The sequence below is a fragment of the Equus caballus genome, chromosome 4, assembly GCF_041296265.1.
Source record: "Equus caballus isolate H_3958 breed thoroughbred chromosome 4, TB-T2T, whole genome shotgun sequence".
NCBI classification, from domain to species: Eukaryota; Metazoa; Chordata; class Mammalia; order Perissodactyla; family Equidae; genus Equus; species Equus caballus.
The window spans coordinates 68,172,644-68,194,605 of NC_091687.1; the positions used below are offsets into that span (position 1 = coordinate 68,172,644).

At 41.1% G+C, this 21,962-nt stretch overlaps 1 protein-coding gene across 7 annotated transcripts in view; it reads left to right on the plus strand.

Moving 5' to 3' along the window:
- BMPER (BMP binding endothelial regulator) overlaps positions 1-21,962 on the plus strand; it is a 234,154-nt gene that overhangs the window by 125,379 nt on the left and 86,813 nt on the right. For all 7 annotated transcript variants that reach the window (XM_070264816.1, XM_070264821.1, XM_070264818.1 and 4 more), the window contains exons 7-11: positions 3,544-3,643; positions 8,886-8,995; positions 12,360-12,500; positions 14,972-15,076; positions 18,807-18,852. In XM_070264816.1, the coding sequence (XP_070120917.1) occupies positions 3,544-3,643; positions 8,886-8,995; positions 12,360-12,500; positions 14,972-15,076; positions 18,807-18,852 (502 nt within the window). The remainder of the gene's footprint in view (positions 1-3,543; positions 3,644-8,885; positions 8,996-12,359; positions 12,501-14,971; positions 15,077-18,806; positions 18,853-21,962) is intronic.

Genomic DNA, 21,962 nt, shown 5'->3' on the forward strand with positions numbered 1-21,962 from the left:
TTTCCATGTATTTTAAATATTTTGAAATTTTCAAACATTTAACAAAATACCCGGATCCTAGGGATTTTACTAGGTTTGTAGGTTGAAGTTGAGTGTTGCTTTTTGGAATGTCAGCACCAACAAACATTTAGTTAGTACCTAAAATGTGCAAAACCCATTGAGATACAAAGATAAGCAGATGCAGACAGCCCTGAGTTGTGCCATCTCCTCAGCATCCTGTAGTTAGAGCAGTCTGAAAAATTCCTCCGGATTCTAGCGCTCATTGTGTGTGGTGGCTCTTCCTTTCCTTCAGCACATTTTTACCGAGATGTTTCCTTGAGTCCATCACGCTCTTGGATATTAGACTCAAAGAACTGGTCCCTGCCCCCACGACAGTCTAACTTGGAGGGTTAAACTTTTCTGTATGTGTCAAAAATACAGGAGAACAGATGTGAAAAGAAGAGATATGGGAAGATGGAAGGGGTTACTGAGGAATGAAGGGATTTAGAGGGCCTCACAGATGAGAAGAGGCTTAAGATAGACCTTGAATGAGGCAGGATTTCGAGAAGAGTCAGGGATGGGGGGAGAGAGGGAAAGAGGGATGTATAAAGAAGATGGCGGGCATAAGATGTACTTGGGGACAACAAATAAATAAGATACATTGGAAGCTTCTCTATGTTAGAATTGGCAGGAAAGAAAATTGGAGAGAAAATTACGGGGTATCTTGACAAAGCAGGCTAACTGTGGAAATAAAGAACTAATGCACCTGAGTGTTTCAATGCAACAAAATATATTTCTTGCTCATCTAACCATTCATTGCAGGTGTTTGGTGGGTGTATTTCCATATGGTGACTCAGGGAAGCAGGCTTTTTCTATTTTTAGCGGAGTTCTTGATGTTCCCTCCATAAATCTATAAATTCCTCCATGAAGAGAGTAATTTTTGTATGTTATATTCACTGCTGTATCCCAAGCATATGGTAGGCCTTAAACAAATATTTGATCAAATAATGAAATGATGGCTGGATGTTGGGAAGGAGTCCTGGACATATTGAACCTTCCAGGATGGATTAGTGGAAAAGACTCGACGCAGGGAAGCTAGTTAGAAAGGGATTGTGATAATCCGATAGAGCCTGAGTTAGTGTCGTTACAGTAGGAATTAGTGCATTTTTAGAAAGAGAAATGTTTCCTTCTGCTATTTTAACTTTCTTAGTTTACAGCATAGACACAGCTTATGGTTTAACCAGAGTCCCTGCTGAATTGAAATCATAGAGCAGGTTGTGAGCCGAAAGGCCCTGGGACTTTCTTTGGAGGCATTAATTGGAATGCAGCCTCAGGCCTTGGGCTCTGCCACAATCCTGCAACCCAAACAAAACACAACTCAGCTAAACCAGCAAACCCAGATTGGAGTTCAAGTTACTTTAGCGGACTCCTGGGAAGCACAAACTGCAGTTGTATTATGTATGCAAAATTCGCTCCTTGACCTTATGGTAAGGAAAATGACTGGAATACACATAATCTTTTGCCAGCTTTCCAAAGTGTTGGACAAGCTAAGTCCTATGCAATTATGCAATACTTTTAAAAAAAACTTGAATTTTAAAATATGCTTGAAAAATAGATGCTGATCCAACAAGAACAGAGACTATCGATGAAAAGAATGTGTTCTCTGTGCACCTAAGGGAAGCCAACACACAGGCAGCCTCATGTGGCCTGAAGCTTCAGGACTTTAGGAAGTTGCTTGCAGATGAATTTCTTTGAAATGAATAGCTCAGGGCGGCATATGCCCTCCCTCTAGATTTGACTTCTGTGGTTTATGTATAAGCTGGGGAAGACCTCAGAGTCTGACCTAGACTCACGTTATGTGCCTCTGAAGTCTGGTGAAAGGCCAGACTTTAGGATTCCGCAGAGTTGAGAGTTGAGTGAGGAACCTCACAGAGAACAGCCAAGGATTCTTAGGAGATTTTGAGTGATTCTTGCTGATCTGGAAATAATGTAAAAACAACAGAAGAGCTTTTTGTGGTATTTTCACATGTTCTCTATTGGTTTGGGGAAGAATCCAACAGTAAAGTGGCTTAAAAACAATAAATATTTAAAAAGACATAATGTGCCCTACTCTTTTCATCCATCTCTACCAAAAAATAAACTATAATAATAAATATGGCAAGAACAGGAAGGAAAGCAGAAACAACAGGTGACGGTAGTTTGCTGGGATGGGAATGGATATGATCCAGACGACTGGTGTCCGGTGTTAATGCAGAAAGTGGTGGAGAAGGTGTGAGGAAATGCTGTGAGGGAATCTACCTCTTGCCAGGCCCAGGGCTCTTGGAGGTGTGACTTCCTCATTTTCTGAGGTCTCTTGAGATATAAAGTACCAGCTTGAGACAACAGGTACTTGAACATCCACTGGTTGGTTTTCTAGCTCAAATCCCAGAGAAGCCAATCCATTGAAATTTCTTTTGCCTAGTGATCTATTTACCAAATTTACTGATTTTCTAAAAAGTAAAACCTTAAATTATTCACAAATTTGATAGCAATTCATATTGCACAGAATAGTTTTCATATGAGCCTTGCAAAGTTGTTGGACATAAATTGACTAGAAAGTACTTTTTGTTTTTCTCACCCAACTTTCTGAAGATTCAGTTACAAATTGCTGAGGCTGGAAGAAGAGGCACCACTGCTGAGGGATAGAGGAGGAGGAGTTCGGCATACCGCATCTTCTCATTCTAGAGAGGAGAGAGAGGCTGACAGGCAGAACCGGGGGAAGGATGCTGAGGTCAAGAAGGAAGGAATGGGTGTCAGAGGCAATGGGTGCTGGAGGACAGAAAGCGTGGAGAATGAGGAACAGGGAAGATTATTGAAGGTTCTAGAACTTCTCCCATGGGCCACTGAGGCTCTGCTAGTCCTTCTAATATCAATCATCATATACCTTCTACTCAGTTAAGGATACAGATTTGGTTAGCTTGGTGTATTCAGTGAAATTGTTCTGCTGAACATAGGCTTTTAGTGCCTCCATTTTCAGCAGATTGGCTGCTTCCTCTAATCTGAACCTCATGGAGCCATCCCAGCACACCTTCAAACTGTGGCAGAAAGGGAAGCCTTCCTGGAGGAAGATGTCTGCAGGACCTACAGAAAGATGGGGGTCTGAAAGAGGAGGAAAAGTCTCAGGAAACACAAAGGGTTCCTTTGCTTGCTTTGGGGTTAGAAAGGAAGCCCGCTTGTCCTGGTTTGCCTGAGACTTCTCTGGTTTTAGTCCTGAAAGCCACAAATCCCAGGAAAACTGAGATAGTTGGCTGGTCTTGAGAAGGAAAAAGATAAAGAAAGGTGGTGACAAGTGTGGAGAGGTGATGTTGTAATCATCTCTTTAGGGGCAGGCTTTTTGCAGGTACAATTTGTGTGGCCTACAGGGAAAATAAAAGGATCCTTGGGAGAAATTACATGGATCTGAGCAGTCACCCCAGGGACCTAATAGCAGGGAAGGCCCTAGGTTTGTTCCAGATGTCTTGATTATATAATATCTATGCACTTGCTTTTCTAAATGTGCTTTTTCTTTCTCTCTCTTTTCTTCAGGGAGGCAGGACACAGTGCGTGCGAGAAGTCTGTCCCATTCTCTCCTGTCCTCAGCACCTTAGCCACATCCCCCCAGGACAGTGCTGCCCCAAATGTTTGGGTGAGTGACTGTTTTCAGGTCAAAGAACAATGTAATTGATTTTCAGTGTTTTCTGCTGAGTCTTCATCTACATTATTTATCTTGGAGTTCTCAAGATTGTCCTGTCACGTGGCTTCTTAGAGAAAATATTACTTCTAATTACAAGAACATAAGGTGTGCACAGGGTTTGTCTCTCTGCTGATGCCTCCTCAGAGGTTTCTTCTGTCTTGTCTTCCCTTATATCTGTAAACCTAGTACACTGGACAACCTGGAATAATATGTCCTTGTGGGGAGAACAGTACTGAAGAAACTGTCTTTAATTGGACATACAATGATAAGAAGGAATGTATTTTAAAGGCATTTGAAGTAAACACACACAGGAGTATAGACAAGTGTTACTTTTAGAGGCAAAAGCATGCAGGAGGATAACATGCCCAAAACGAGAGGTTTGGAAGGGAGCAATGAATAATAGCCAAAAAAGGGAGTGTTAGCTATTTCTTCTTGAGTATTTACTATGTACGAGGCACCATATAAAACACTTTATTATGCTTTTTCTTACTTAATTTATCAAGACGCTGTGACATATAGGTACTAAATGTACTAGATAATTCCAATGCATAATATAGGTACTCATTAGTTTTGTTGTACTGAGAAGGAAGTAAATTCTTAGTAGGTGACTCAGCTAGTGAGTTATGGCGTTGATACTTGAGCACAAGTCTCTGATTCCTCAGCCCATCCTCTAACCTGCTGCAGCTCAGCTTCCCCAGGGACGTGGACAGCAGCGTGTGTGTTGTCAACTGAAAGGAGACAACTGATGATGGCGAGTCTGCAGAGCATGAGGTTCCTTGGCATTTTTTTATAATCCATATGTCAGCTTCTTCCATATGATCCCTAGGCCCTTGAGTTAGTTGAGGTCCAACTAGTTATGATTCAAATCAAAGTAGCTTCACCCATCATTTGAATACAACAGAACACCCAGCAACCTCACTAGAATCTACAGAGATCCTTGAGGGGGCTAATATTTTTCCTAGTCCCCCCGGCTTTGTGTTTCTGCACCTGCTGTTTTTCTCTCTTTGTTCCTTTCCTCTTCCTCCTCCTCTCCTCTTCTTCTTCTTCAACGTCATTTTGTCCTTTCAGACACACCACCCATCCAGTCTTTTCACTTCCTATGGTGCTATTGAATCAAGGCTTATGTCGCAGATTTTTCTGAAGATTTGCAGTAACTGAGGGTGATTACTTTATAGAGAAGCATGGTGAATGAGCTAAAATGGAATCACGTTTAGGAAACTTTAACTGTTTGTCTCTTTTGTTTGAGCTCTAGCCTCTCCTATCAGTTATTGTCCACACTCTTTCCTTGAATCTTCTGTCCTTTCTTTCATAATTTGCTTTCCCCAAATCCAAGAAATCTTGTTGATTTATTTTTCTCATTCCCAGCTTATCACAGCCACTCCCTGAAGTCTATCTTTCTACAACCCAATTGGCACATAAAGGTATCTTGTTAAACTAAGGCAGTTTTCTTCTCTTTGAGGAATTCTATTGCTATTTCTTTGTCTAACGATGTTTGCCTTCTTGCTACATGTACATACACATACACACACATTTATACACACCCACACACACAGATACTTTTTGATTAAATATGAAGTAATTATAAGAGGAAAGGAGGATTGTTTAGATGTGCCTGACTAAAGACATTTCCACTGATGTGTGTGCTTCCTGTTCTGCCAATGCGTGCTTGTACTGCTGGAATAGAATTTGCCAGTTCACTGTGGGCGAAATCATCGTGCTATGGGTCCCGGTGGAAGTAGCATTCCATGTAATCAGGGAAGTCATCACAGAGAAGGTGGCATTTAGGGCCTGGCTTTGAAGATAAGTGGGCTTGATGAATGTTTTGAAGCTGGTACCGTAGATGTGCTGAGTCAGCTCAGAAGTTTCTCATATGAGCAATGACTATTGTATTGAATGCAGATTTTTCTGTCCATTTGTGGTCATAAGTCAGACTAAAAAGGAATAGCAAGTCTTAGGAAACTTGAAAATCATAATGCTCCCAAATGAGACCTTTTTTGGTTGGGCTAAACCCCAGGGAAATAATGTGGAAATAGCTTAAATCAGGCTGTACACGGAGTCTCTGAACCATTCTTTTGAATGTTTTATCTTATTTTGGGCTGTGATGGGGTAAAAAGAAACATACCCACATAACAAAAGACAGAAAGGAAAAAAAGAAAACACTAGGATGCTTTCTAGATGTTGAACTCTTAGACCAATTAGACTTTTGACTAGTTGGATGCTGATTTGCTGTTGTTTTCCCTTGACCAGAATTCATTTACATAACATTCTTGTACCTTTTACGTTACACTGTTCTCTTCCTGTCTCTTCTCATTTTCAATGAAGAGCCTCCTCACAGGTTTGTATACGCAGAGCACCCCATTTCCCTCTCGGAGTGACACAGCCCAGGATCATATTTGAATTATACCACCACTAATAATGATAATACTTTTCACCTGCCACTTATTAGGGATGTTTAATAAGTGCTGATCTCTGTGCTAAGAGCTGTACATCAATATTTTTAGGTAAAATTTTCATTTTATTGAGGGATAATTTAAGCCATTGGTCACATTTGTTCAGGGGGATAAACTCATTGACAAGTCTTTTGGTGAGTAGATTGATGCAATCTACTGATACATCAATCCACCAACGCATCCATCCATCCTTCTATCTATGCAACAATATTGAGAACTGTAATTGTAGTAAAAGCAAGAAACTACAGGAACACAGTGAAAGGGCCTCTGAAGTTCATTCTAAGCAGTGAAAGGGTCTCTGAAGAGGCGGTATGGAAGTCGGCCATGAAGAAGATGTATTTTGATTAGTGGAGAAGGAAGCTTGATTATATCTATATATTTATTTATATCCTGATTTTTGCCAAAAATGTTTTAAGGCTACTTACAAAATACATGAAGCACATGTAGCTAAAAGATAAGAAAAAGACAAACCAGGTTATCACAAGTTGTAAAGAATTGCTCAATTGAAGCAGAGTTATTTTTAATTCTTAAAGGACAGGAATGTACCCCTGATTAATATAGAGGAAAGTGTTTAAAGCAGTGAAAAAGGACATCAACATCATTTTTTTAGTAAATACACACACACACAAAGATCTGCTTAGAGATATTTCTTATACTAGAATACCCTAAAACTAAGGTGTGATGTGACTGAAGTGATTCTGATGGGGTGGGTGACCTGCCCACAGCTTTCTGATTCTTCAGGGTGATCCTAGGGGGTTCCTTAGAAGAAAATCTAAAGAAAGGATGAATTTTGTATTTTGCACATAATTCTCTAATTTACTCTATAAATTCTCAGGAACTTCAAGAGACTCAGGACCTGGGTGTACACATAAGAATACCTTTCTTAGTTGAGATATTAATACTTGCTGGGTGCAAAAACAGTCATTATGCTAACTTTTATCTAATCGTGAAAGAGTTTGTGGTTGCCTACTTCAATATCAACATTGTAGATAGAGATGGTAGCGTGTTATTGGGAGGAGGCATTATTGATACCATTTTGCAAGTGAACTAAGAGAGGCCTGGAGAAATCATATACAAGGTCATCAGGGAATTCATCCATGAGACCCAAATGATAACTCACTGCCATCTTTTGAGGCGAGTGTGCTTCTGGTGGTGAGAACCAAACTAATGATTTAATTCTTTGTCTATACTGTATCCTAGCCTTGAAGTTGACTCTGATAGGACGATAGCACTTTTTTAAATTCTTACTGTCATTCCAACAATTCTAAGAATAACATTTCGTATATGTTTATAGGTGTTTTCAGCATTTCATTGTGTCTCCTGATAAATAGAGATTGCTTTTAATCATTTACAAGAAGAAAGAGTATGACTATAAATCTGGGAAGTGACCATCAGTTTTTGACTTCTGGGGCCAGCCCCATGGCTGAGTGGTTAAGTTTGTGTGCTCTGCTTTGGTGGCCTGGGATTTCGCAGGTTTGGATCCTGGCTACGGACCTAGCACTGCTCATCAGGCCATGCTGAGACCATGTCCCACATGGCAGAGCCAGAAGGATCTACAAATAGAATATACAGCTATGTACTGAGGGGCTTTGGGGAGAAGAAAAAAAGAAGATTGGCAACAGATGTTAGCTCAGGCGCCAATCTTTAAGTTCTTTTTTTTTTTGAGGAAGATCAGCCCTGAGTTAACATCTGCTGCCAATCCTCCTCTTTTTGCTGAGGAAGACTGGCCCTGAGCTAACATCGTGCCCGTCTTCCTCTGCTTTATATGTGGGATGCATGCCACGGCATGGCTTGCCAAGTGGCGCCTTGTCAACACCCGGGATCTGAACCGGAGAACCCCGGGCTGCCGAAGCAGAACATGCGCACTTAACCGCTGCACCACCGGGCCAGCCCCTTAACTTAGTTCTTAATTAAAGTAGCATTTCAAGGATGTTTTTATGTGCTTCAGAAAGTAGAAACTCAAATACTGAAAGAAAGGAAGAAATTGAATTGTACTCCTTTTTTGGGGTTGCTTTTTTGGGACCTTTTGGTCATCAATCAAATCCTCACATCAGGGAAAACCAAGCTAATTCTACAGAGATGTGATGCCTATGAAAGTGTGGATACTTGGCATGTGGAGCTGGATTCTGCCCCTATGCGCCCTTTGAGTTGGCTTCACCCTTCATGACAATGGGCTTGGAATTTCTTCAACTGAAATGTTACGTCATTAGTTCTTCTTTTTGCTCATTCTAGCCCTTCTTGGTATTTCTTGGCTTTTCCTGCCTCCTCCTTGCTAATACCTACCTTCTGGATAATTTTACTTGTTCTTTAAGATGCGGCTCAGGCATCACATCTTCCAAGAAGTCTTGTCTGTCCTCCCTGTTCCCATAGCTCCCGGACTGGCTTCTTTCTAGATCTTACCATATTGTCGTATTAAGATCATCTTTTGTGGGTTTGTTTCCCCATTAGACTGTGAGCTCCATGAGTACGGGTCTATGTCTAAGTCATCTTAGGTCACTGTGATGGACAAATAATAAAGATGTGTTGAATTTACAAGATTCAGTGTGGACTCAAACTCTTTTTTACAAAAGCTCTCTAAATTAATGACTCCTGGGGATCCCATGGGAACATATGACACAAGGCTCTATTTTTGTGCACCAGCTTTACCTGGTCTTGTGAGAATGTTTAACAGTTCCATGATGCAATTGCTGATGACAAAGTGAGCCATCCCTGGCTTCTTACACTCTCCCATTGCTCCCCTCTAGGTCAGAGGAAAGTGTTTGACCTTCCATTTGGAAGCTGCCTCTTTCGCAGTGACGTTTATGACAATGGATCCTCATTTCTCTACGATAACTGCACTGTGTGCACCTGCAGGGTAAGGTGGTTCTGAGTGGCTGTGGTCCAACAGTGATCATGTTTTGGGTTTTAGTGTTAACATTATAGTCAAACGTGATGACAAGTCACTTATCAAGAGGAGGCGTTATTGATGCCATCTTGTGAGGGAAATCATACTCAAAGTCACAAGGAAGTTCAAACATAGGAGCCAAATTGCAACTCACTGTCATCTTCTTAGGGCCAACTAGTTAGCTCCTGGTGGTGAGAAGTGAACTGTGAAGGGCTGTCCTGAGCCACTTTCTAGAATTGGACAAATACACATGGTGGTGTTCCCTGGCTCTAATTATCCAAGATGAATTCTCTGACACAAGTGGCAATAAAAATGGCTTTAATCACATTCAAGAGAAAAGAAAGGCATGGATTTACAGTTCATCGCAAAGATAAACCTGGTAATTTGGGAAGAGAGTATTTATGTTTTGTTCGTCGTACCATTTCTTACTTGAGGCATTGCTCACTTTTCTTGAAAGGCACCCAGAAGTATAATGACTGGTAAGGAAAGAATTCCACAGCTCCAGAATTTGAAAGGGATACACATCACACATTCATAGACTCTACTTAGGAGGTGATTTATTTTTGAAACCAAGAAGAGAATCATTTATATGGGGGACTTTAGGATCATTCATTAGTGAGCTAACTCAAACATCTGTGTGACACGAGTTTAGAATAATATATTTTGTTGGTGATGGTTGCTGTTTTGTTTTTAATAGCTAAAAGGCTAGAGAGGGAAAGAGAGGAGCTTTGCTCAATGTCAGCTATGAGTCAGTAGCCGGGATTAGAGTTCAGAAGTTCCTGATTACTTGAGGCATGCTTTGCTAAGTAGCATGCACTCCTTCAGGGAGGTGGCTGAGTAAGGGCTGAACTGTCTGTTCCCTGGCACTGAACATCGAGGAGTTCCTAAGCCTGAGAATACTTTCCTGAGGCTCTTTCCTCTCTTCTGTGGTTTGTATTATCCTATGCTACACATATAGCCACTCCTTCTGTTTGCCTTGGCCTCCGTCCTCAGGACCTCTCTCCCCCTCCAGGAATTTCACAGGTTTTAGCTTCCTCTTGGGGACACCGAGCCTTTGACGAAACACATCGCATTCCCAAGTGCATTCCCAATTCTCTTGATTACAGGAAAGCCAGGCGTCCCATGAATGGGAATTAGCTATGCTTGCCGTGCTTTGGGTCTCATGGATTCTTTGAGAGATGATTAGGCAATATGTTCCAGTGCTCAAAAGAAGCGTAATTAATACTGTCCCTTCCAGAGGTTGTTTTATCAGAGTGTGAGTTCACAGTCACCTTTGGGAAATTGGATGCTTGAAGAATCAGACTGCAATCATTTTGAATAATCATTATTTTCTATCTGCTTAGAGCTTCCCTCTCCAGCGTCCTCATCCAGTGCCACGGCAGGTGCAGGATACTGTTTAATAGTTCTCTGAACACAGTATGGTCGCAGATCTCTGTGCCTTCAAATTTAATGATTCCTCTACCTATAGTGTTTTCATCTTCTTGAAATTTTATTAGCAAACTCCTCTTCATCCACAACAGCCTATCTCAGATGTCACCTCCTCTAGTGAGGCTTGCCTGACCTCCTAGAGTGGTAATTATTCCCTCTTCTCTGCTACCTCTACACCTTTACTAGCTCTGTTTACCGCCTTATATTGCGATTTAGTTGTTCACATGATTATCTCTCCTCTTGCTCTGTGAGCAATTTGAAGACAGAAGCACATCTCATCCCTGTATTCTCATTGCTTAACTTATGCCAGGCAGATGATCTAATGGGTGCTGTGTGTGTGGGTGTGTGTATTTAGTAAAACTTGGGAGATCTACCATGAAGTATGCTTTATTTGAGAGCTGGTGAATGCTCTTGTTTCTCAAACTAGAAATAAAGACATGCAATTTGACAAAGGATTTTTTCCAGTTTATGAGTTGATTTATAATAATTTCTATGTGCCAGGCACTGTGCCAGGTACTTTACATATTTCATTTAAACTACACAATAAACCTGAGAAGTAGGTGTTATCTCCATTTTGAAGATGAGGAATCTGAGGCTCAGGGAGATGGATTTGTACAAGATAACACACCTAATAAATAAACTGCCATTCCTCCCTGGTCTTGTTCCACTCTAAATCCTATCCACTAGATGATGTGGTTAGAGGCTTAACAATAAAGGATAACAAATGCCATTTTTTTGAAGGATCATTTCATTGTATTAATCTCAGTTGAATAGGTCAGTATAGTATATACTGTACTGTATATATATATATATATAGTATAGGGAGTATAGTAGATGGTATCAGAAGTGCCTCTTGAAGTCATAGAAGTAACATGGAAGCTACAGAAGATACATAGGTTGACTTGCACAACCTATTTGTATGTAATGCTCAGAAATGAGTCCTCTCTCAAAGGGTCTATATCTCATTTGGTCTCATTCTGCTGCCGTTGGTCTCATACTAACTCGACACTTTGCTGGTCTACCCTGAGACACTGCTTCCCTCCAGCCCTGTCTCCACTAAGTTTCCTGAATGTTTTGCTCTTACAGTCATTCCAGCTGACAGCGTTCTCCAGGCGAAACTGCATCTTGTTGGCTGGGAAACTAGAGTAGTTTACTTTTCTTAAGCTGCTGTGAACTTTCCTCCAATGTGTTGTTGAATGAATCAGTAGGCACAATTGACTTGGCTGTTTTGTTCATGGAATACCACTTCTTTAGAAATCAAGCTGTACCCCTTTAAGTTACATATATGAACTTGTTACCTTCGGAGGTAAAGTGGCCTGGTTACGGTTTATGGTCACATGGTTAACGGAAGAGCCCTAGAACCCAGGTCCAGTTTTGGAATTGCTCATTCAGTTCCTTTGTGAACACAGAACATACTAAGGAATTTCATCATGAGGTGGAACATTAGCTCTTAATTTTTGCTCTTTGATCAAAGATATCCTGCCTTTACACTAAACTCCTGGAAGATGGCACAAAGCCATGGAGCAGACCCAAGAGATCACTGTTAATGAAGGATGCAAAAGAGGAACAGGAAGAAGGAAGCTGGCTGGCTCAGAGTGAGCTGGGCTTTCTAGCCGCGCGCTGGCTGGAGCAGAATCATCAGTCTCATGAGCATTAAATTATAAGCCCTTAGAAGGTAGGGATCATATGTCACACTGTTCATAGTTTCCTCATCTTCTAGTCCAGATATTAAATCAACAAATAACAATTTGAAGTGAATGAAAGATTGATTGCAACAAATTAAAATATACTATCTACAGAATATGTCCTAAAGCAGTCAGTCGTGGGTTGATAAAGGAAGGCCAGGTGGGATGTTTGGTAGAGGTGGGAATCGTTTCTAATTTCCAGTTTGCCTTTGGGTCCCCAGGACTCTACCGTAGTGTGTAAGAGGAAGTGCTCCCACCCTGGTGGCTGCGACAAAGGTGAGGACGGCTGTTGTGAGGAGTGCCTCCTACGAGTGCCGCCGGAAGACATCAAAATGTGCAAGTTTGGCAACAAGATTTTCCGGGTACGTCATGAGCCAAGCTCATGGGAACTACTGTATTATATTGAATTGTAGAAAACACCAGACAGAGTGTGGATTGGAGTAATCCATATGTTGTGTATACATATGCGTGCATGTGTGTATTTATATATATTTATATATTATTATTTATATAATATATATCATATACAAGATAAATATATTTTATAAAAATATATTACATTTATATGTACTTATTTATGTTACAATATTATATATACGTAAACATTTAGAACCAGTATATATAGGGGCAGAGAAGCAACTGTATCAAAAGTGTTTCTATTTGGGTTTTTTTTTTTTTTTTGCTTTATAAAATATTTTAAACCCATAAAACATCGTTGCCTTTTCCAAATGTGGTCGGCTGGTGATTGGGGTTGAACTGAAGATGTCCCCCTGGATGGTGCAGCTATGGGTGCCTGAATCCCTGGGAGCATCTCGTTCAGTCCAAGATGCTCAGTGCCCCTTGCCAAAATCCTGACGGTCCTGTAGCTTGATAATTTTAGAACTTTTTCACAAAGCTACATTTTCACAGAGCGATTTCCTCATTTGGAAGATGTTCAGGTGAGGATGTTCATGGCCTGTGTAGCCAGCATGGCAGTTGAGCAATGGTGAGAGAACCCTGCCCCAGCTGGGCTAGCAGGTTGTCTGCTGGTCATCTGCTACACATCTCAGGTGTGTTTTATGTTGTTTTCTGATGGCCTGAGTGGGAAGTTGTACAGTGACCATTAAATGTCAGGATGGAGTTGGATTTGTCCAAGGTGTTTCCCATCTAGTCTTTTGTGCCCAGGGGTGGGGGGAGTCTCTCTGTACCCGAAGGTGTCATCTCATGATGCCCATGAGAATTGGGACCCTCAGAGTCAAGTCAGATGTGGAAGCTCCTCAGGCATGCTGCACTTAGCCAGACTTCCTATTACACCAACAGAGTTGGAGGGAGAGGCTTGGTTCTTATCGAATTGGTAAGAAGACACGATATGTCAAGCCCAGGGGAAGGGGGTCATATGTGTGTTTCATTTACACCAGGCTTTCAGAGCCACTCATATGTTCTCTTTACATAAAGTCATCCTCTGTCTCCAGAGCAGACGATACAGTAGACTCACCCTCATGATGGTGGTGTGTGCAAAGTACTTTCAAGGACTCCTTATAGAAAGTTTCCTTTATGTGAATGAAGCCTGAAGTAATTTACAGAGGGTTCTTCTTTTTTTTCCCCACTGAGGAAGATTCGCCCTGAACTAACATCTGTGCCACTCTTCCTCTATTTTGTATGTGGGTTGCTGCCACAGCATGGCTGACGAGAGATGTAGGTCCACACGCAGGATCCGAACCCACGAACCTGGGCTGCTATAGTGGAGTGTGCCGAACTTAACCACTAGGCTGCAGGGCCAGCCTCCAGGGTTATTCTTGAAATGTGCACTGAGAGAATTTGGAATAGTCAGATGGCCTTTGAAACAGGATCAGTTAGGTCTTTCTCTCCTGAGAAATAAAAGGCAATAGAGAGTAGGTAGTCCTTAAAAAGCTTCAAAAAATGAGAAGGAAGGGGTAGAAGAAGAGTTATCAAAGAGCTGAGCTAGTTTCTGTTTTTAACAAAATTTGTTGCTTAGATCCACAAGCCCAGGAAGGAATCCTTGTTTTGTTTTCAATCCCAGTTCTATTGCCTGCAATCTCTTTTCCCATAAGCAAAGATGCACATCCCTGCATGTTCTCCGGAGGTACAGGGCTTCTTGTGGCTGGGCATTTGTCAATTGCAGATTATAAATTCAACGAGCCAAAGAAATTCCTCAAACAGCCCTTTTTAGGCTAGAAAACGTGTTTCAAAGTGCTACCCAGCTTTTTGAGAGGTGAGTATGGGACAGGCAGGAACATGGTATAAATGGCTGTTGGAGTGTTCTGCCTGGGCTCCATATTTTCAGATGGCTTGCTAATCAGGTGTCTGCCTGGGCAGTGGGAGTCATTTGAATTAGCCACTGTTCTTTGCATGTTTGTGTCCTGTGTGGTCCAGAACCATGTCACATCTGCTTAGAATAAACTAACCACCTCCGGACATCTCAATTAATTGCTGGTGCCTGAGACAGCTTCAACAGTTCAGTCCTATCAAACTGAAAAAGTAGGCAGTTGCTATTGCATCAGATATGAAAACTTATGTTTGTCTCCCAGGGCAGAACAAAGTAAACAATGCAGGAGGAGGAAGATGCAAATATGACTTGGTTAGATGCGCAAGAATATTTTTTATATCCTGGAGGGGGAACACACACGCATATATGCACACACACCCCCGCCTCAAATCTAATCTTACATTAAATCAGTTAGGTGTGGATAGGACACCTCAGAGTTGTTTAGTCTAATGATGGCATCCCTCACTCAGGATAAGAAATGTTTTTCTTGGTAGAGAAATCCCAGCCTGGTAGATTAGCTCCCATCAGCCTACAGCTGATGGCAGAATCCTGTGCTCTCTCCTGTAGGATGGAGAGATGTGGTCCTCTGTTAACTGCACCATCTGTGCTTGTGTGAAAGGCAAGACGGAGTGTCGCAAGAAGCAGTGTGTTCCCATCAGCAGCTGTCCTCAGGTATGTTTGGAATGCAGGCTGCCTTTCTCTTTACTTTAGCATTTTGGGAAACATCCCGTGTGTGGCATGGTCACAAGCCACCTTCTGAACACAGAATCCAGGTCCCCTGAAGCTTCCAGGTTCACAAATAGCGACATGCCCCTTGCAAATCCTGCTCCTCCTTTTTTGCAGTTCCCACTCAGTTTCTAACCTTGTGTGAAAATAGCTCTTATCTTGCTCTTGTCCTCACCCTCCTTTTTCTTACTGACTTCTCCCAGTTCTTTGTTTCAACGTCTCCAACTCCTTTGCTTGTTTTGCTGGGTTTTCTGTTGAACATCATAACCATCATTTGCATTTTCCTCCTTTCTCTTTCCCTCCTCAAATCAGAGTTTTCTTCCTTTAGCCATTCAAAGTAATATGTGGCTGTTTATTAATAAATTCCCCACGGGGTTGCTCCTGCCTACCAGCATCCCTGACCCCTTTAGACAAGTTTTCCCTCTCTAACCCTGGCCTCCATTGTAGCCCCAAATGGAAATAGCCTCCTTATGGAAATATCTCTTTTTCAGAAACCCACGGTTCCAGGGCATTGAATAAAGCAACCATTATCTTTTAAAGCATGAGCTTCATTGAATTCACCTCAGCAACTTGAAACCTTTCAAGGTTTTATGCGTTTTGGGAAAATGTCAAACCTATTCAATACCTTCCAGTGAATGAAAAAATATATCCATATATTCAGAACATGTCCTCCCTTCTCTGTTATACACAGCTTTTAATTTTATTCACATCTGTTATTATTATAAACAAAAAGTTGCTGTTTTTACTTGAGTGCCAAATGAGGCACAAAAAAACAACAGCTGTTGCTATTGCACAATTGAATAAAGGGGGGAGGAAAAAAAGGAAAAAAAAACACCTAATTAGTCTTGCTTTAAAAAGCCTCAGACATAAAACTGAAAACCTCCCATAAAAGAAGGAAAAAAAGGGAGATACACTAAGTAGACTTGAACATGGTCTGCTTATAAATATTCATTGGGAAAGATGGGATCACATCATTTATGCCAGTCCTCGGGGAACCTTCCGTGCTAATGAACTCTTGCAGCACATGTTAGTAATAATGGGCTTCCTTATTCCACACGACAAAAACAGGATGCTGTGCCAACCTGGTGGCTTGAGTAACGAGCCTCAGCAGGCCATGGTGGGGTTTCCAGCTTCCCTTGAGGCCTGCCACTTGTGGCAGGGTTGATGGTTTTCATTGTCCTCTTGCTGTGGGGAGGTCAATGCTCTTTGTGTCACTGGTATCTCATTAGCATTTCTTCTTTATGGACCATATTTGGGCCTGGAGCTTCCTTCCCTCCAGGCACAGGCATTTCTCCCACCCCGCCCCCTCCCCCCGGCTTGTTAGAGCTTGTCAGTGCCCCATCCTGCCTCAGGGGCCACCTTTCTGTTTCTAGGCGTCTCTCCAATGTTCCTCTGGTTCACACTTTCCCTCCTCAGGGGCCAGCACAAGGACTTTGGAAGATAACTTAGCTCTGCTGTGGAAATCCTGTTAAGAACTTACTTCCCCTCCCCTGCATTGCCTGAGGAAATTAAAAAAAAATTTTTTTGAAGAAGCAGACTGTATTGCCTGCTCTATCCTTCCTGGCTACTACACATCTCTTTTTCCAAAAGTATGTGGGCCTTGTGGAAAGAAGATTTTACAGTTGGATCCCCTGTCCACCCTCCTGGCAGCTCCCCCAGAAACAAAGAGGTACCTTTTGTGAGAAGCGCTAGGAGGGTTCCTGTGGGGACGGGGTCATTAACAACCCCGCCATCTCATCATCGCTAATATGTACTGAAACTTTCTCTATAGTCAGAAGGCTAACCCCATTTAATGCTGGGACCACCCCTCTGAGGTGGGTGCTATTACTAGGCTCTTCTTACTGACGAGGTCACATATGAGTTCCACAGCTAGTTGCATGACACTCTGGAGCTCAGACTTCACAGCTTGTGTTTGATTTAGTGACACCACCAGCCCCACTCTCACTTCCCGAAGAGGGGAGATGGCAGTTTCCACCGAGGTGCAGACGTAGGGGATCATATAGTCATGTTTAGTTGAGGCCTTGGCTTTAAAAGGCTCTGCTCCATTTGGATAGAGCACCTTACTCTGCCCATTGTTCCATCGGCCTGAGCTGACCTCATCTGGCTTTGTCCTCAACTGCTTTCAGTCACGAGAAGCCAGAGGAGACCTCTGTGCCAAACAGAAATAAATAACAGAGTTTGAGGCAATGAAAATATGTCGTGATGCCCAAAACCATGGGAAGGTTGAATGAGACTGAGCTTTAAGCCTCTTTCAAAGTCATCTTAGCCTTTGTACCATTTTAGGTCTAGCTGATGCAAAAATGAGTCAGACGTGGTTCTATTTCTTTAATTATCAACCAGCATTTTTTTAGCCATGATTTTTTTTGAGTACCTAAATCTATTCTTGATGCAAGTGACTGGTAGTGAATGAGTAAATGCACAGTATATGAGCTGTGTGGTCTTGACCTTGGGCCACCTATCTGGGGTCTCTGTCCCTTTATTTTCCTATAAACAGGGGGTAGGGACACCTGCATTTGGAGGGTGTTGTGAAGCATAAATGAGATAAAGTATGAAGAACATACAACATTCTTTCTAATGTATAGAAGATACCCAATAAAATTCTCTTAAACATAAAGAATGAAAGAGGATAAAAATCTGGAGTGGAAAGAACATCACCTTTAGGGTCACACAAAATTGGGTTTGATTTTGGGTTCTACCACCCTTGTGTTGCATAACATCAGTTTCTTCATCGCTAAAAAAGGAAATAGTCAGCTTGTAAGGTTCTTGTGAATCTTAATAACAATGACTATAGTAATATATAATATTAATTAAACTCTAATATATTCTAAGTATTAACTTTTAAATCCTTACTACTGACCTGATGTTACATGACATGAGATCTAGTAGGTTGTTACATAGCGAGTGCTCCCTAAATATTAATCTTCTTCCACGTTTGTTTCTTTTTCTCTGTGAGTCCCACTGAGTCAGAGATAAGAAAATGCCATTCTCTGATATGCTTCTTCCTTTAAGTGTGATGCATTAAAAAACTTGGAAGAAATGCAATATAGGAGGTTACACCATATTTCCAGATAGGTAATGGAAAGTTACTCAGCATTTCAAAACTGTCAGCATCATTGGCTTTGACTGCATAACAACGGCTTAACCTGGATAGTATACCACTTTCTGAAATAAGAAATCTGGGTGAACTTGATCTGTAGCACAGATAGTGTCCATATCCATAGGCCTGGGCTTGGGTTACAGTTTATTATTTGGGCTCCTCCAACAGGCAAAGATGGAATGAAGGCCTTGCCTGGATTGGTAGATTGACAGATGATTCCCATTTTTATGTGTGTGCACTTGGTCTCCAGAGGGCTAGGCTTGGCTATCAGTGAAAAGGTTGAATCCAGACTGTCTCCATCTTCCCTCCATGTGAGAAAAATCACACCAATGAGTCCTTTAGCTATTATATTTCTCAGAGGATAAAAACGGGAAAGCTTTCTGAATGACTTTGCCTGGCCTTAGAACTTGATACTTGAAACTTCATTTTTACTGTTATCGTCACCATCTGGGCATTGAGTTCAAATACAGCTTGGACTGATTTCATTGGTTTATCTGGTGTTAGATTTAAAAAAGAGTTTTGTCCTCGGCAGACCCTGTTTCTTAACATTAAACCCTTATTTGTTTTTCTCTTGATTAGGGTAAAATTCTCAACAGGAAAGGATGCTGTCCTATTTGCACTGAAAGTAAGTTCATTCCTTCGAAATTGTGCTATTAATATTTGTTTTGCATTTTATAGTGCAACAAGAAAAATGGTGGTGTAAGTTTTCCGCACATTTCATTTCTATGGGTATAGGATGGGATCATCCCAGCTCCCTACAGACACTTTAAATGAATTGTAATCCTTTCACAAAAGCACAGTTGAGGCAAATGTAGATGTTTCCATCCGAATTTCTTGCTCTGAGAAATTTAGAAGATAAATGGTCTGATGAGATTTTAAGAAGGACCAGATAAGTTAATGTGCATTTTACCTGCTAATAGCATTTACAGTCAGAGCTGCTAAGATAATGATAGCCGGTAAAACCGAACATTATACGTAAGCTAGGAGGGCTTTTCCTGCTATCATTGTACAGCCAAACAGCTGCACTTAACTTCCTCTCCCCCACCCCCACCCCTACCTCTTCACCACTTCACCTGGGCACATCCAAAATGGCTGTTGGCAAAGATAAAACCAGAGGTCCTTGGGCTGGCAATGGTTTCGCCATCCTGCTATTTTTAACTGAGTTCTTGAGAGTTCTCTCTAACGTGGCCTATTCTGAAAGCTGTCTGAGACTATACTGCTAATCACACAGAGCCTAGCAACAGATTTAATGTCATCCACACATGTAGACATATGCCTCGATGTCTTAGAAAATTACATTTTAGTCCTCCCCCAACTCATATGGTTTTGAGATAGCTTTCTGAAGTGTTTCATTGAAAGAGGAGTATTAGTAAAATGTCGCTGTCAAATTAGTTCCCATGTATGATAAGCAGGATTACCAAAGCAATGAAATCTATTAGAAAGTATTTTATGAGCCAGCCAGGCTTCGAGCAGCAGGCTTGATAACAGTTGAAAGCAGCTTTCATGTCGGAACAGGTTTGTTTATTCCACTTGTCTAAAATCAGAGTATATTTTTCTAGGAGTTATCCTGGCTCATTTTTTGGACAATAGATATATAGATTCATTATATACATATGTATACACGTATGTATATAACTTTTATATATATTATATGTAATATATACACATATATATTACTTTTTTTGAGACAGAATTATTAAGCAATTATATATTATACACTAGATAAAAGTGCTGGTTGAATTAATGAAAATTAAATTGTAGATTTAATAAAAGAAATGTTTTTATAGATAATGCAGTACGCAAAATAACTCGAAGGAGGCCAACTAAGTATAAGTTAGCGGAGTCCAGGAATTAATGCAGGAAGAAGAATTCACTATGATTAACACACCAGTTGATCGCAAAACATGTGTATAAACGATTACATTTAATCATCTTCCCAGAGGCCCTCTGAGGAAACTTTGTTTATGGATGGTTTGGAGGCAGCTTCCAGCTGAATTCCTTTCTGGATGAACAGAGTAGAGTCTAAATTGATGAAGTTTTCCTCTGTATCCACGTCAATGGAGATATTTGCATTTCCCTAGAAAGTAGCTCTTAGTTGAAGCAGAGACAGACTTCAAAGGAACTCCTAAGATTTTCTAGCTAACTCTTTCAATTTGCATGAGCACAGATAGGTTACATCTGCCAATCCCACTGCTGTCAGCCAGAACCACTGCTTATCAACTTAATAAAAACATATGGCTAGTCTTGTACAGAAACAACCTAAATCTTGAGTTACCTGACTTTATGTTACAAGAATCAAGAAGGTAATTACTGAGATAGTTGAGAGAAAAGCTGCATTCCATTATTAGTTTATCCACTATGGGCTAGCCTTGCCATATCCAGAATACTGGTGACTTATCAGAAAAAAAAAAGAAGAATATAAGGATGGGCATGATGAAATCAAACCAAGTTTATAACTGGTCATATTAAATATTGTGTTGTGTGAAACATGTGAATGAGCCCATGACTTCTGTCACTGAGATAGGCAATTGGCAAGGGAGAGAGCCGCCCAGCTGGAGGGGCAGCTGGGAGACAACTGACTCTGTGCACCTGCATCCAGCAGGTCAGCGCAGGAAAGAGCCCAGGCATGTGGTTCTCAGTCCAAATCTGAATGATATCATGAGATGGCTATTTCTCAGTTTCCTTCGGCGTTCTTTCCATCTGTTGACTCTCTCTTGCTCTCCAGCAGCTCTTCCATCAATGCTGTAAAACACATTCCATTTGGCAAGGTTTATTTGTTCAGGCTGAGTTAAAAGATGGGATGACTTCCAATTTTTTTTAAGCAATGCCCAGATTTTCATAATGCATTCAGGTAGGCTAATTCTGATGTCCTTTAGCTACAACCTGAAGACCTCCTATTTTGAAATTTCTTTGTCACTGTATCCAGGATCCAGAACAAACCTTTGGACTCATTTTTTCCTTCTCTGTTGATTATGAAAGCTCATGTGATAGATGGGTTTCTAGAGCAGAGAAATGAAGGTTGAAGTACAAACTAAGGCTAGTGTTTTCTAAAACCAGAAAAATGACTGATTTCTATCGTAGTCAAACAAAATCACACACGTACACATACACTCCATTAGTTACTGTAGAGTTTTCAGCCTCAGTATTATATAGTTTGTCTAGATAATTCTTCATTATGGGGGCTGTCCTGTGCGTTGTATGATGTTTAGCAGCATCTCTGGTCTCTACCAACTAAAAGACAGTATCCCTCCATTCCCCAAGATTGTGACAATCAAAAATGTCTCCAAACATTGCCAAATGTCCCCGGTGGGGCCAAATCACCCCTGGATGAGAACCATTGGTACTCCAAACAGGGGTAACAGCATGGGTGAATGCAGAAATAAACACTGGTGGTACTAGTAGCAGTAACTTAGTCTAAACACACAGTGATTAGACGAAGGAGGAGAGTATGGTGAGGTTGCTGTTCTGCTGGTGTAGAAAATGACAGACCAGAAGCTTCTGGATTTAATTGAATGTGTTTCTGTGTTTTCACTGCTTAAAACAATTATAAAGGCATAATTATATCTTGATTGATTGAAAGTCACCATCTTTGCTTTAATTGCTGAAAGCTAGAAATAAATTTGTAGCCATCTCTAATGGCATGCAGTTTTGAGCAATAAGCTTATGCCTGACTTCATTTATCTGTCCACCCTTATGTCTTTTGAATCATTTAGTATGCATGCCTGTAAGCTACTT